The sequence below is a fragment of the Leucoraja erinacea genome, chromosome 25, assembly GCF_028641065.1.
Source record: "Leucoraja erinacea ecotype New England chromosome 25, Leri_hhj_1, whole genome shotgun sequence".
Lineage (NCBI taxonomy): Eukaryota > Metazoa > Chordata > Chondrichthyes > Rajiformes > Rajidae > Leucoraja > Leucoraja erinaceus.
The window spans coordinates 26075824-26088537 of NC_073401.1; the positions used below are offsets into that span (position 1 = coordinate 26075824).

Below are 12714 nucleotides of genomic sequence, written 5' to 3' on the forward strand. Positions count from 1 at the left end.
ACACACTAGGGACAATTTTACATTTACACCAATCCAATTAACCTACAAACCCGTAGATCTTTGGAGTGTGGGGGGAAATGGAAGATTTCTGAGAAGACTCACGCAGGTCACGGGGAGAACACACAAACTCCGTACAGACAAGCACTAGTAGTCCGGATCAAGCCCAGGTCTCTGGCGCTGGAAGGCAGTAGCTCTACCGCTGCTCCACCGTGCCGTAACCTCATAAGACAATGATATATCAGAAGAATGAGAAGCCAGTTGTGGTCATGCTTGCCGTTGTTCTGGCTCAATGCTTTCAGTTCATTACACGAGAGAAGTTGAAGCTGAGTGTCCTGACCCATTTGCAATAATTATTTTTAATGACTCACCAGTCATTCCTCTTCTCCCCTCTCCCCATCGGGCAAGTGGTGGAGAAGTGTGAAAATGCACACCTCCAGATTCAGAGACAGTTTCTTCACAGCTATTATCAGGCAACTGAACCATCCTACCAACAATTGGAGAGTGGCCCTGAGCTTCTGCCTACCTCATTACAGACCTTCAGACCATCTTTAATTGGGCTTTACGGCGCTCGTATCTTGCACTAAACATTATCCCCTATATCATGTATCTGCACACTGTGGATGGCTTGATTGTAATAATGTATAGTCTTTCTGCTGACTGATTCGCACACAAAATACTTTTCACTGTATCTCGGTGCACATGACAAGAAGCTAAAAGTGGCGCAACAGTAGAGTTGCCACTTTACAGCGCCAGAGACCCTAGTTCGATCCTGACTATCTGTACCTAATCTGTGAGTTCTCCCTGTGACCATGTGGGTTTTCTCCTGGTGCTCCAGTTTCCTCCCATATTCCAAAGACGTGCAGTTTTGGAGGTTAATTGGCTTCCATAAGTTGCCCCTAGTGTGCCAGACGAGAAACTGGGATAATGGGTGATCGCTGGTCAACGAGGACGTGAAGGGGCTGTTTCCATGCTGTATCTCCAAACAAAACCTAAACTCCAAACTAAAGTTAAGTCTAATTCTTCCCAATTCTGTTTCCAACAGAGTATTTTGTTAGTTCTTCATTACTCTGTAGTAATATGTTTCGAAAGTCCTCAGACCCACCCCCTCCCGTTTCCAATTTGTTGCGTGCTTACTAATTTAATTCCATCAAGTGCTGTTTCGGTGACTTTACATTCTGGGGCTCTGCTCATTAGAATGAAGACAAACTATGTGCAGACTTATTCACCTTGGACCCTTATAACAACGCAACATTATGCTGTATTTGAGTTGAGAGCAATGTGTTTGCCTGTTTGCTTATATGGACATTTTTGGTTTTCTCCTCAGAAAAACTGACCAGTGAGTTACAGAGTCGTGAGATGAAATGTATGGTGCTATACAAGAAGCTGATAAAATGGCCTGAATGCAATGCATTATCTAGGAAACTTTTATTGAACAAGTGAGCAGGTCTTCAATTATTTAATCATGTCCTCGCAGGGAATGTTTATTGAACTTCCTTTCAGTATGAGATGGATTGCCTTGCTATTATGTATTTAAAAATTGGGTCAATTCAATTATTTTATCCTATGGGTAATGGGATTTTCAGATGAATCTGTGAATTTAGTCTGTGACTGTTATCTCTAGTTTCCCTCACCTCTGGCTTTAAGTCGGATTAATTTCATGGCCACCAGATCCTTGCTGAGGCTGATTTCCATTTGATGCCCATGGGGTCGCAGTTCAGAACAAAACTACTGGCCTGTTTAATTTTTTCCCTCCTAGGATCCTGTTATTGATGCTGAAGCCAATTATGGTCAATGCGCACTTCTGCTGCAGTTGTTATGAGTTTAACTCTGATATTAAGGAAAATCAGATTTTACAGTTTTGCATTGCTGCTTTTTATGTTGTTATTAATAGGCTTGATTTCTGGTATAAGATGGCAGTTCATAAGTTATCAGAGCAAAATTAGGCCATTCGGCCCATCAAGTCTACACTGCCATTCAATCATTGCTGATCTATCTTTTTCTCTCAACCCCATTCTCCTGCCTTCTCCCCATAACCCCTGACATCCGTACTAATCAAGAATCTGTAAATCTCAGCCTTAAAGCTTTTTAAGCATTATGCTTTGAAGGCCTCCACCATGTGCTTTTTCACTGGACGTCAATAGGTCGTGCTCTCTTTGTGAATGGGTCAGTTTTGTCAGTCCAAACGGTCCATCCCCATTATGCAGTTGCTCTTGGGTGAGGCTGGAGGATATGGGTTGTGAATACAAATCAGCAGTGGAAGGTGATTATTGTAACGTGTGACTGAGATGGTGAGTGCTGGGGAGAGGTAACAGTAGTTCAGTAGTTAGTGTTTTGTCATGGACCTAGATACAGGGAAATGCTATGTTTTGCATACAACTCTGTAAAATCATACTATACGTATGCACATTTACTCCAATAACAATTACAGTGTATAAGTCACCGATTTTATTTTTAGAAAATAGTCCCTATTCCCTTCTCATCCATATGCTCCAATGAGGCAGCACCCACAGATCAGCACCCCACTATTTCCCCCTGAGCAATTTTGGGCACCATAATCTGAGGAAAGGAAAAGCTGCCACATGGTCTCTGGGACCTCTATCAGGGTCCAGAGAATAAAGACCTTTACAAGAACGGTCCCAGGAAGAGTGGGTTAACATATGATGAGTGTTTTAAGGCACTGAGGGAGAGTAGGACTAGAGGCCATAGCCTCAGGATTAAAGGACGTTCCTTTAAGAAGATGAGGAGGAATTTCTTTAGTCAGAGGGTGGCGAATCTGTGGAATTCTTTGCCATCTATGGAGGGCAAGTCAGTGGATATTTTTAAGGCAGAGATAGATAGATTCTTGATTAGTACAGGTGTCAGGGGTTTGGGGAGAAGGCAGGAAAATGGGGTGAGGAGGGAGAGGTAGATCAGCCATGATCGAATGGTGGGGTAGACGCGATGGGCGGAATGGCCTAATTCTGCTCCTATCCCTTATGACCTTGTGACAGGCGCTATTTTTCTGATGATTACTTGTAGCTTTTGTGTGTTAAGCTCTTAAAAACATCTTGGCCCGTTGTCCTGGTGTCGGTGGCTGCACTGGGTCAGTGAAGTAGTGGTCGGCCTGACCTAGCAATGCAATGCACTGACCTCTGTGGGGCCACCGGCAGCGTTTAATTTACCTGATCCCCCAGCTGCTGTAGGGCCTCCAGTGGCCCACGCCACCGACACCTTCAGTTGCGACGATGGCTTAGTTACTCCAGCATTTTGTGTCTATCTTTGGTATAAACCAGCTTTTACAGTTCTCCCACTGGTCTTACTGTCTCCGACTACATTCTATCTTTGTGCCGCCCCCTCCCCTGACAACAGTCTGAAGGGTCTCGACCCGAAACGTTGCCCACTCCTTCTCTCCAGAGATACTGCCTCACCTGCTGAGTTGCTCCAGCATTGTGTGTCTACCATTGATTTAAACCAGCATCTGCAGTTCTTTCTTACACATTTTCTACAGTTCCTTCCTACACACTGGGTTTTTACTACTGCTTTCATTTCAATATTTTGTCGCACAAAGGTGCTACATTAATCATAACAAAACATTCATTTAGTCATAACAAAGCAGACATAGATTTTCTAAAAATAATCTTCTAATCAATTCCTAGTTGATTTTTTTTTTTGACAACTTTCTTTAGCTTTTCAGAACTTGTTCCTTTGGTCGATTTTGGTCCTCTTTTTTACTGTCATTACAATCAAAGTATATGCTGGCCTTGTACTATTTGGCCTGAATGCATTTGAACTGAAGAAGATTCCCTTTATGCTTGTTGTAATTTAGCACTTAATTGCATCCAAGCATATCTCAAATCCACCCAAGTTCTATTTCCTATTGACGTGTTATGACTTTAAATGTATGGTGATTGAAATTCAAGGTGTCTTACATAGAAACATAGAAATAGAATAGCTTGCCAATGGTTGGACTTTAATATGATCATGGCTTCTGTTAGAATAGCTGTCAAACGGAAAATTACTTGTAATAAAGCAGAAAATGTTGGAAATGTGCAGCAAATTGGTCAAGATCTGAAGGAAAGAGATGAGCACTTTTCCTCTTCCAGATGCTGCCTGAGCAGCTGTGCAATTTAACATTTTCTGTTTTTATTTCGGATTTCCAATATTCGTCGTCTTTTTAAATATTTACAGTAAGTTGTCTGATCCTCTGCTAATGACATGCTATAACACTCCTTTTAAAAGAATAGGAAGGAATAGGAATACTTTATTGTCACAAGTGAGATTCTTTGCTTGAATACAGAATGCATATAAATAGCAGCCACCTGCGGCGCTGACACAGTTACAAAGCACTCTGGCTCCTCCTCTTGTCCCCCAGCCCCAACAGTTCCCCCCACGCTGGGCCCCCATTGTCCTTTGTCCTTTGTCCCCCCCATTGATCCCCCCCCCCCCCCCCCTCCCTTGATCATTGTTCTCCCCCCCCCCCACGCCGGGTCCTCCATTGTTCTTCCCCCTCCCTCACGGTGGTCCTCCACGCTCGCATCGACCGTCGACTGTGGGTCGACCCGTGAGGCATCACCGCCGCTGCGAGGCTTCACCAGCGCCGAGGCCCCATCGTCGTGAGGCATCAGCGTTGCGGCCATCAAGGCCTCACCACTGTCGGCGCCCCACTTCACGCCTCTGTGGTGCTGACCCGGGCCCCAGCCGCGGGCTCCATCCGCCGCTTCGCCTGACATGGGCTTCCACCCGCGAGGCCCCGGCCAGGCCCCGACCCGGGCTTCTACGCAGCGATACAGGAGGCATCGAGACCGTGGAGCCTTGATAAAGGCCTCTGGCCACGTTCCCAGTCCACAGCCACGGCCCACCGAGAAGCCTTCTGGCCTCGTAGCCAAAATTACTCTTAACAAACCGAGTAAAGTATTACTCTAACAAAGTGAAGGTAGACAAAAATTCTAACAAAGTCATTCACTTATTGTTTGGACAAGGAAAATGGGTCTGAAGATTCTAATGCTCGGGCAATGCACATTTAAATATTGGTTTGTCCTAAAAATTAATTTATCGAAGTAAATTCTGCCAACTTTCAGTATAATTTATTCTTTAATTTGACAGTAAATGTACAGAAAGCCAATCTGTTATTGATCAGTTAAATGTTTTTCACGTTATTCCCTTTATCATGTATCTGTACACTGGACGGTGCGATTGTAATCGTATTGCCTTTCCAACTGATTAACAAAAACTTTACATTGTACTGCGGTACATGTGACAAAAAACGAAACTAACGTTATCACCTTTTTCTGATAGTTTTTTTTTTTGAAATTTGAAATTTAGAAGCAGTTGCCAGGCTAAAAATGAACCCCAGATATGCTGCCTGACCAACTGAGTTACTCTAGCACTTGGTGTCCTTTTGTGTCAACCAGCATCTGCAGTTCATTCTTTCTAGAAATGAACTACCCTCAACCAAGTAAAGTAACTTACAGTTGACCTCTTGATGTACCAATGGTTAAGCAATTGAACATTGTGATCTGTTTTCATATTTAAGGGCTTGCTGAATGTGCAAATCGTTTTTGTTCTTGTTCTCTTTTAGCCCAGATGACTGGCAGTTTTACTTATCCTACTTTGATTCCCTCTTCCATCTAATTGATGCTGCTTGGACTCCACCCACAGATGCAGAACAGTGAGTTTTTATTAAAATATCCCAGTAAAGTAAACAAATTATGATTTCTGGGAAAAAAAAGAGAGACAAAGTGCTGGGGTAACTCGGCAGGTCAAGATATCTGGAGAGCATGGAAACGCTGCCAAAAAAATGTTCCCCAAAGCTGCTTCCTGACCTGCTGAGTCACCCCAGAACTTTGTATGTATTTTTTGTAAACCAGAATTTGTAGTTCCTTGTGTCTAAATTGAGATGTCTATCAGTATAACCTCTTTAGAATAGTTTTAGAGGTCCTTTAGAGAATAGATTTAGAGGTTCTTATTTTCTGTGATAAGGAAGAAAAAGTGCATTTAATCTATAAATGTGTAGAAAATAGGAAAACAATTTTCTATTATCTATTTTTCCTCTTTTTCTCTTCTCCTCTTCTCCAAATTTTTTTTTTCTTCTTCTTGTCTGTCTTATTTCCTTTTCAAAAACATAAAACTAGAGGTTGTACATAGAATGTATAATTACGTTATGACATAGCTGGCACCTAAAATTAGGTCCCACTGTATTGTTTTGTATTGTACTAACTTCTAATAAAATAAACAACAACAACAAAAAAAAAATTATAAATGCGTGATTGTATATTTTGGAACAAAGCAGATTCCCATAATGCTTCGGATTGTAGAAATGATCTTAATTAATGATTTTGAGTATGCATAAATTTGCAAGCCTATGATGCAGTAAAACTCTGCTGTCACAAAGTTTGCAAAACCAAACATTTTGGCATCTGGCTTATTGGATCTGAGTTTCTGAACCCCTTTAACCTCTGCACTCTCTTCAACTCACCAGGGAACCACGTCTGCACTCCCTTTAGACATTTTAGAGCCTTAGTTCCCTTGGATTTCTGTGCACCATTAGGGTGGTCAGATGCATAGAGTGCAAGCTGTTATTAATATATAACGCGGTGCAAAAGTAGAGGTAGAATAAACAGTTGTTTTCTCCCTACGTAGCTCTCTGGAGGGTCCAGTCACCTGTCATATACTGGAGGCCATAAACTTTGTGGAAGAGAGAATTTTGAATGAGGAACCAAAGGGTTCCCGCCGTTTGAGGGGACCATACCTGGCTAAACTTGAATTGATAAAACGGCTGAGAGCGAGGGGTACCAATGACGAATACAGACTTGGTGAGTGGTTAATAGTTTATTCGATGTAAATTCATTCTTTCAACATCAGATAACATTTCAATATTATCATGGAGAGCGGAAAATAAATTTCCTTTACGCGGTTCTTGAGCAAGCTGTAAATCATGTTAACATCCAACATGTTATCGTTGCAAACATGTTAACGTTTCCCATATCCCATACCAGTCTGAAGAAAGATTTTGACCCAAAACATCCCCATTCCTTCTCTCCAGAGATGCTGCCTGTCCCGCTGAGTTACTCCAGCTTTTTGTGTCTCTTCGGTTTAAATCGGCATATGCAGTTCCTTTTTACACTTAACGTTCAATAGGGCTAGTTTTGAGATTAGCTAAGATGCCCTTTGAGGTCAAAGCCACCCAATATGACAAAAGGGTTTAAAAAGTGTTCAGTCAGGTAGGGGAAACCTTTGAATAATCATGAAATGTTTGACTGGAGAATGGGCTGTAGCCTTTAGAAAGGGAAAAAGAGAATCATATTGCACTTTTCATGATGGGTCATTACAAAGTGCAAAACATTATTTTGCAATAATTACTGTTAAAACATAGACAGTACAGCACAAGAACAGGCTCATAATAATGAGCATGTGAGGCTGTGATTTATCACATCATTGGCAATTTAGTTTAGTTAAGAGACATACAGTGTGGAAACAGCCCCTTCAGCCCACCGAGTATGCGATCCCCGCACATTAACACTATCCTACACACTAGGGACAATTTTTATTTTACACAGTCACCAAGCCAATTAACCTGCACACATGTACATCTTTGGAGTGCGGGAGTTAACTCACACAGTCACGGGGAGAACGTTCAAACTTCATACAGAGTGTTTCAATTTAAGCCTTCATATTATGCACATTGTAAAATGTGACTTGTTCAGAATGCTAGGCTGCATCGGTGGCGACACACACTGCAACGCTCATCTCAGTTTTCTTTTGTTATGTTTGTCCTTGCTGCTAGGGATACCAGAGGAGCTGATGTTCCAGTACTTTGAGAGGTTTGGGGATAAACCTTGCTGTTATTCTGACCTGAGAATCTTTGTCGATCTGCTGTCACCGGAGCGGCATACACAGGTGAGACCGGGAGACTGGCAGAGTCTCCATTCGCTCAGATGTGCTACAGTGAGGTGAATGGGTAAGTGCACCCAGTGGCCTCAGCATTCAGTCAGTATATGAATTGGTTGTCACTTTGTACATTTATTAACGTTAGGCATTTTTAATAGACAAAGAAAGCTAATCATTTCTGCCATTTAAGAGATTTCAGACATTATGTAGCTTTAAATTGTCCGCAAATTTAGAGACATGACTGAACTGAAAAGGAAATGTGACATTTCATCAGAAGGCCATGAATGTAGAATCAATTTGGATAAGTAAACGGTCAAAACCTACTCAGATATTTTCTAAAGACACTGGGAAAAAATTGATGTATTAACTCGGGATAATCTGTTCTAATTCCAATAACAAGTGTTGTCACCATGAAGAATTATAACATCACCACTAAAATGTCTTCCTATTATGCCCACTTAAACTGTAGAACGTACAACATGGTTAGTATGGTTAGCTTACAGGGTTTGTCCTTCCAACTTCAAAATGTCCAGAAAATATGTGATGCAGTAACAAGTCGACGACAAGAGTAGGGTGTTGCTGCTGTTTGGACTTTTTCAAAATGCAATAACTTACTTGGTGCAGTCAGTTGTCCCATTAATCTGGTTCTGTGTTCAGAGTTTCCTTTATTTGTTGAATGTCAAATTCTCATGGTAAGAAAACCTAGCTAGTTCCAAAACTATTGTCTATGGATGGAGCCAGTAAATATCACTTTAAAATTGTCATGTAATTTCTTGGAAATAATCTTTTAATTGTCACTTATTATTGGTTAAATTCAGGTGTTTTGTGCCCAAAGAGTAGATTTGTTTTTGTATAGGATAGGACAATTTCAGTTTTCAGGCACCCGCTAGTCTTAATTTTGTAATCTGTCATCGATGCCTTTAAATTTTCCATTTAGTGTGTCTATCCTTGCCATTTTTTTGTAACCTGGAATTTTATTGCTTATTTACAATATTAACTTTAGCTGCAATTCTTAGCTTACATTATTTTTTCTACTTTTGTAACATACCCCCCCCACCCTCTTCTCCACTTGCATTAGTTTGTCATTCAGTGCCATTTATCATCCCCACTTCCAATCCATGTCACAACTCATCATCTCTTCCTCCTTTCTCTCCAAACTGCTGCTCCCAGCTTGAATTCCCCTTTCCCCTCGCCACTATCTTCTGTTTCACGTTATTTGGCAATGACTTTATTCTGTCTAGCCCTGTATCTATGAAAGCAGTAGTTGTAGCCTCAACATCCCAGTCCTCTTTTTAGCTGCCTATTTGATCATAAGACATAGGAGGAAAATTAGGCCATTCAGTCCCTTAAGTCTACTCCACCATCAAATCATGACTGACCTATTTTCCCCTCTCAACCCCATTCTCCTGCCTTCTCCCCGTAACCTTTGACACATTTGGCTCTTCTATGCATGTTGACATTGTTTTTAGCTGGGGGGGTGTTTCCATTCAAGCAAATATTTTAGAATTAACTTCATTATCTTCAGCTTGTTAGCTATGCTCAAGTGGCCTTGTTCGAGAGAGGTGGCTGTTCAGCTGTTAGTGTTTTTTCCCCATGCTTGGATAATTGGGAACGTTGTGGAATCGCTGCTTCTGATGATGATGATGATGATAGTTCGGGAAGAAACATCCATGTAAAACATACTGTACAATGTTGTTCTGGATGTTTTGGTTCCAGTCCTTTTATCAGTGCTGAAAAGTGATATGTCTAATCATGGACTGAGGATAGATGGCATATGAACCATCTTGGTATCCTTTGTGCTTGTCTCTTAATAAATAACAATATGGTGTGTACAACGTCTTTCATGTAGTTTGCTTTTTTAAGTATAGGTATTGCTATTCTTGTTTTGTTTTTTCCCTGCAGTTCATCAACAAACTGATGGAAGTAGTACCTCTGTCGGTATCATCAGAGAGTGACCTTGCATTACCAGGTGACATCAAAGCTATGCAGAGGCACATGTTTGTCATCCAGTTTGCCAGATTGTTAGGTCTTCATGAGGCCTTGGACCGGGAACAGAAACTCATTCTTGTCGAGGAGCTGATGCTGAGATACAAACATGCCCTGGAGTTTGGTGAGCTCACTTTTTAAAATTCAGTTTTTGTTTTGTCAGCACATTCTATTGCCTGAAGTTATCTCCAATATGTATATTTGAGAGATTATATATTTACACATTTTTTAAATTGGAAGTCAATGGGATTCTCCTGATGGAAAATTTGAAGCCTGTATTTGATTTCAAATTAGAATTGCTGCTAAAATTTAACTCTCTAAAACTTTGCATATTATCGCACTGGAATATTCTGATGTTTAAGTTTGTTTGTTCATGTGATTTCTTGAACTAATGCGAACTGTTGAGAACTATATTGTGCACTCTGTACCTTCTCTTTTGTTCTGTGATTTGTACATGAGTTTAACTTATTTGTATTTATATATAAGTGATCTGTTTGGATCAGGTAATACAAAGGTTTTTACTGTATCTCGGCGCAGGTGACAATAATAAACAAACAAATAAATAAACAAAATGAAGGACTGCATTAGGTTAGATGCAGTTTGAAGTATCAGTTCAGGGTACAAAGTACTGCAGTAACTGAGTGGGTCAGGCATCATCTTTGGGGAACATGGAGAGGAGGTGTTTTGGGTTGGGACCCTTCTTCAGACTGAAGTGCCAATTGTCCAGTTTTAGTGGTGGAAGTTATTTCATCAGGTATGGCCGGTTGAATGGACTTCTTCCATGCTAGTACATTCAGTGATTCTGTTGACTGTGCAACTGCACTAACAACTGAGATCAAAATACCATTTTTACGAAACTAACGGGAGAGCGGTGTAACTTGTACAGCAACTTAATGACCAATGCCATTAGTCTTATGTTACCTCAATAGAAAATTTAAAGCATTTTATTAATCGGCATTGAACCAACAATTGTGGTAATTCCTGGTTGTGCTAGTCTTGCAGCAAACTACCGTCAAATCCTCATGTATGGAAAAGCCAAAAAGCTACAGATTTGGAAATCAGAAAATTCTGAACAACAGTTAATGCTGAAACTGTTCAATAGTTAGTTTCAAAGTTGTAAGGCACAGAAACAGGCTCAATCTACCCATGCTTACCAAGTCCCCCATCTAAGCCAGTCCCATTTGCCTGCTTTTGGTTCATCTAACTATATTATCTATATTTTGTATATATTACTAAAACTCTCATCTTGTTTGTTTGTTTGGTTGTATATTTGTTTGTGTGTTCCCAAAACAACCAAAACAGTACAGGATAGTGCTGCAATTTTTGGCCCACCTTACCATTGTCCTGCAATGTAAATGAAACAAGTTTTGTTCAGATTGATGGTATATTTTACAAGTTATTGACATTTAAAAGTTAAAATAATTTAAAACAGCGCCCCCACTTGCCAGCCGTGCCTGCGCAGTTGGGGGAGCCCCGTGAGTGCGCAATGGGCCCGGTATCTGAGCTGCGGTGGATCCGGGGGTGGGGAGAGGCCGCGCTGGGGACCTGGGTCTGGGGGCGGCGGCATTGTTGCTCCAGGGCCGCGGGGAAGGAGAGGAGCGAGACCCAGGGCAAGGATTAGGGTCGGTGGTGGTTTGCATCGAGATCCTGGGAAGGTGAGGAGGGAGAGTGGGGTGGATTGAGGGAGAAGGAGGGGATGGTGGGGGAGGGCAAGGAGGGGGGAGAGGGGGGGAGAGGGGGGGAGGGGGAGTGGGGGGGGTGTGATGGGGGGGGAGATGAGGGGGATAGGGAGGGGGGTTATGGAGGGAGGGAGTGACTGAGGGTAGGATAAATGAGAAGGAGGGAGAGGTGAGGGAGGGAGTGGGGGAGGGGAGGAGGAGAGAGAAAAGAAGAGGGAGGGTGAAGAGAGAGAGGGCTTGGGGATATGGGGCAATGGAGAATGATAGGAGTAGGACGAGGGATGGCGAGGTAATGATGGAGGGGAGGGAGAGGGTGAGGGGAGGAAGCAAAGGAGGGTTGGTGGAGGCTGGGGATAGGGAGGATAATGGAGGAGGGGAATAGGGGATTGAAGAGGGAATGTGAGATGCGTTCACATTAATCTTATTTTTTACAACTTATTGCCATTTTAAACTTTAAAAACGTCAGGTGCGAGCGCCTGCACAGTTGGGGGCTATGTGTGAGTGGTAGAATATTGCGTTGGGGGAACGGGGCCCAACGGGTCCCACTTGGCCTAGTATCCTTCTCAACCTTTCCTATCGATGTACTTGTCCGAGTGTGTTTTAGTAATGCCTGCCTCGACTACCACCTCTAGTAATTTCAACGGAGAGAGAAACCGGAGCTAACATTTCAGTTTGATTTGACCTGCTGCGTATTTCTGGCATTCTCTCATTTCTAGGGGTTTATTTAGTTTTTTATATTTTACGGCCTGTTCTGTTTAATAGGAAAGTCGTGCTTAAAAACGGAATTGCAGTTCTCTGATAATTATTGTCTCTTCGCTGTGCATCTTCTTCTTGACATCTGGAGACAATCAGGTCAGTGATTTTCTTCTCCGTTCAACCTGTAGCCTTGTCAGCTGAAAATGCTATTATATTCTGTGGTGGGAAAAAAAATCAGCTGTATTTCAGACTTGTTTAATAGTGCCACCTATTAGTGATCGTACTCTTTTTCTTAAATATAAGTGAACTCAAATTTAGTATTTTCTAAGTTCTCCCTTGAAACGGTCACATTAACACAGTTGTACATTTTATCGTGAGGTTGTGGGATTATGCTACAGATTTCTACAATGGCGCATTTAACTAGTTTATCAACACAGAGGGCCATAGAAAATTCCAAAGTTCATCATCCTCATTGACTTCTTAATTT

The 12714-nt window shown here is 41.9% G+C and overlaps 1 protein-coding gene across 1 annotated transcript in view; it reads left to right on the forward strand.

Annotated features, from left to right (window-relative positions):
- The window catches only part of naa25 (N-alpha-acetyltransferase 25, NatB auxiliary subunit), a 60887-nt gene that overhangs the window by 20819 nt on the left and 27354 nt on the right, over nt 1-12714 (forward strand). The window contains exons 8-13 of the mRNA XM_055655300.1: nt 1325-1436; nt 5558-5647; nt 6619-6791; nt 7763-7875; nt 9769-9976; nt 12294-12383. Coding sequence (XP_055511275.1) covers nt 1325-1436; nt 5558-5647; nt 6619-6791; nt 7763-7875; nt 9769-9976; nt 12294-12383 — 786 coding nt within the window. The remainder of the gene's footprint in view (nt 1-1324; nt 1437-5557; nt 5648-6618; nt 6792-7762; nt 7876-9768; nt 9977-12293; nt 12384-12714) is intronic.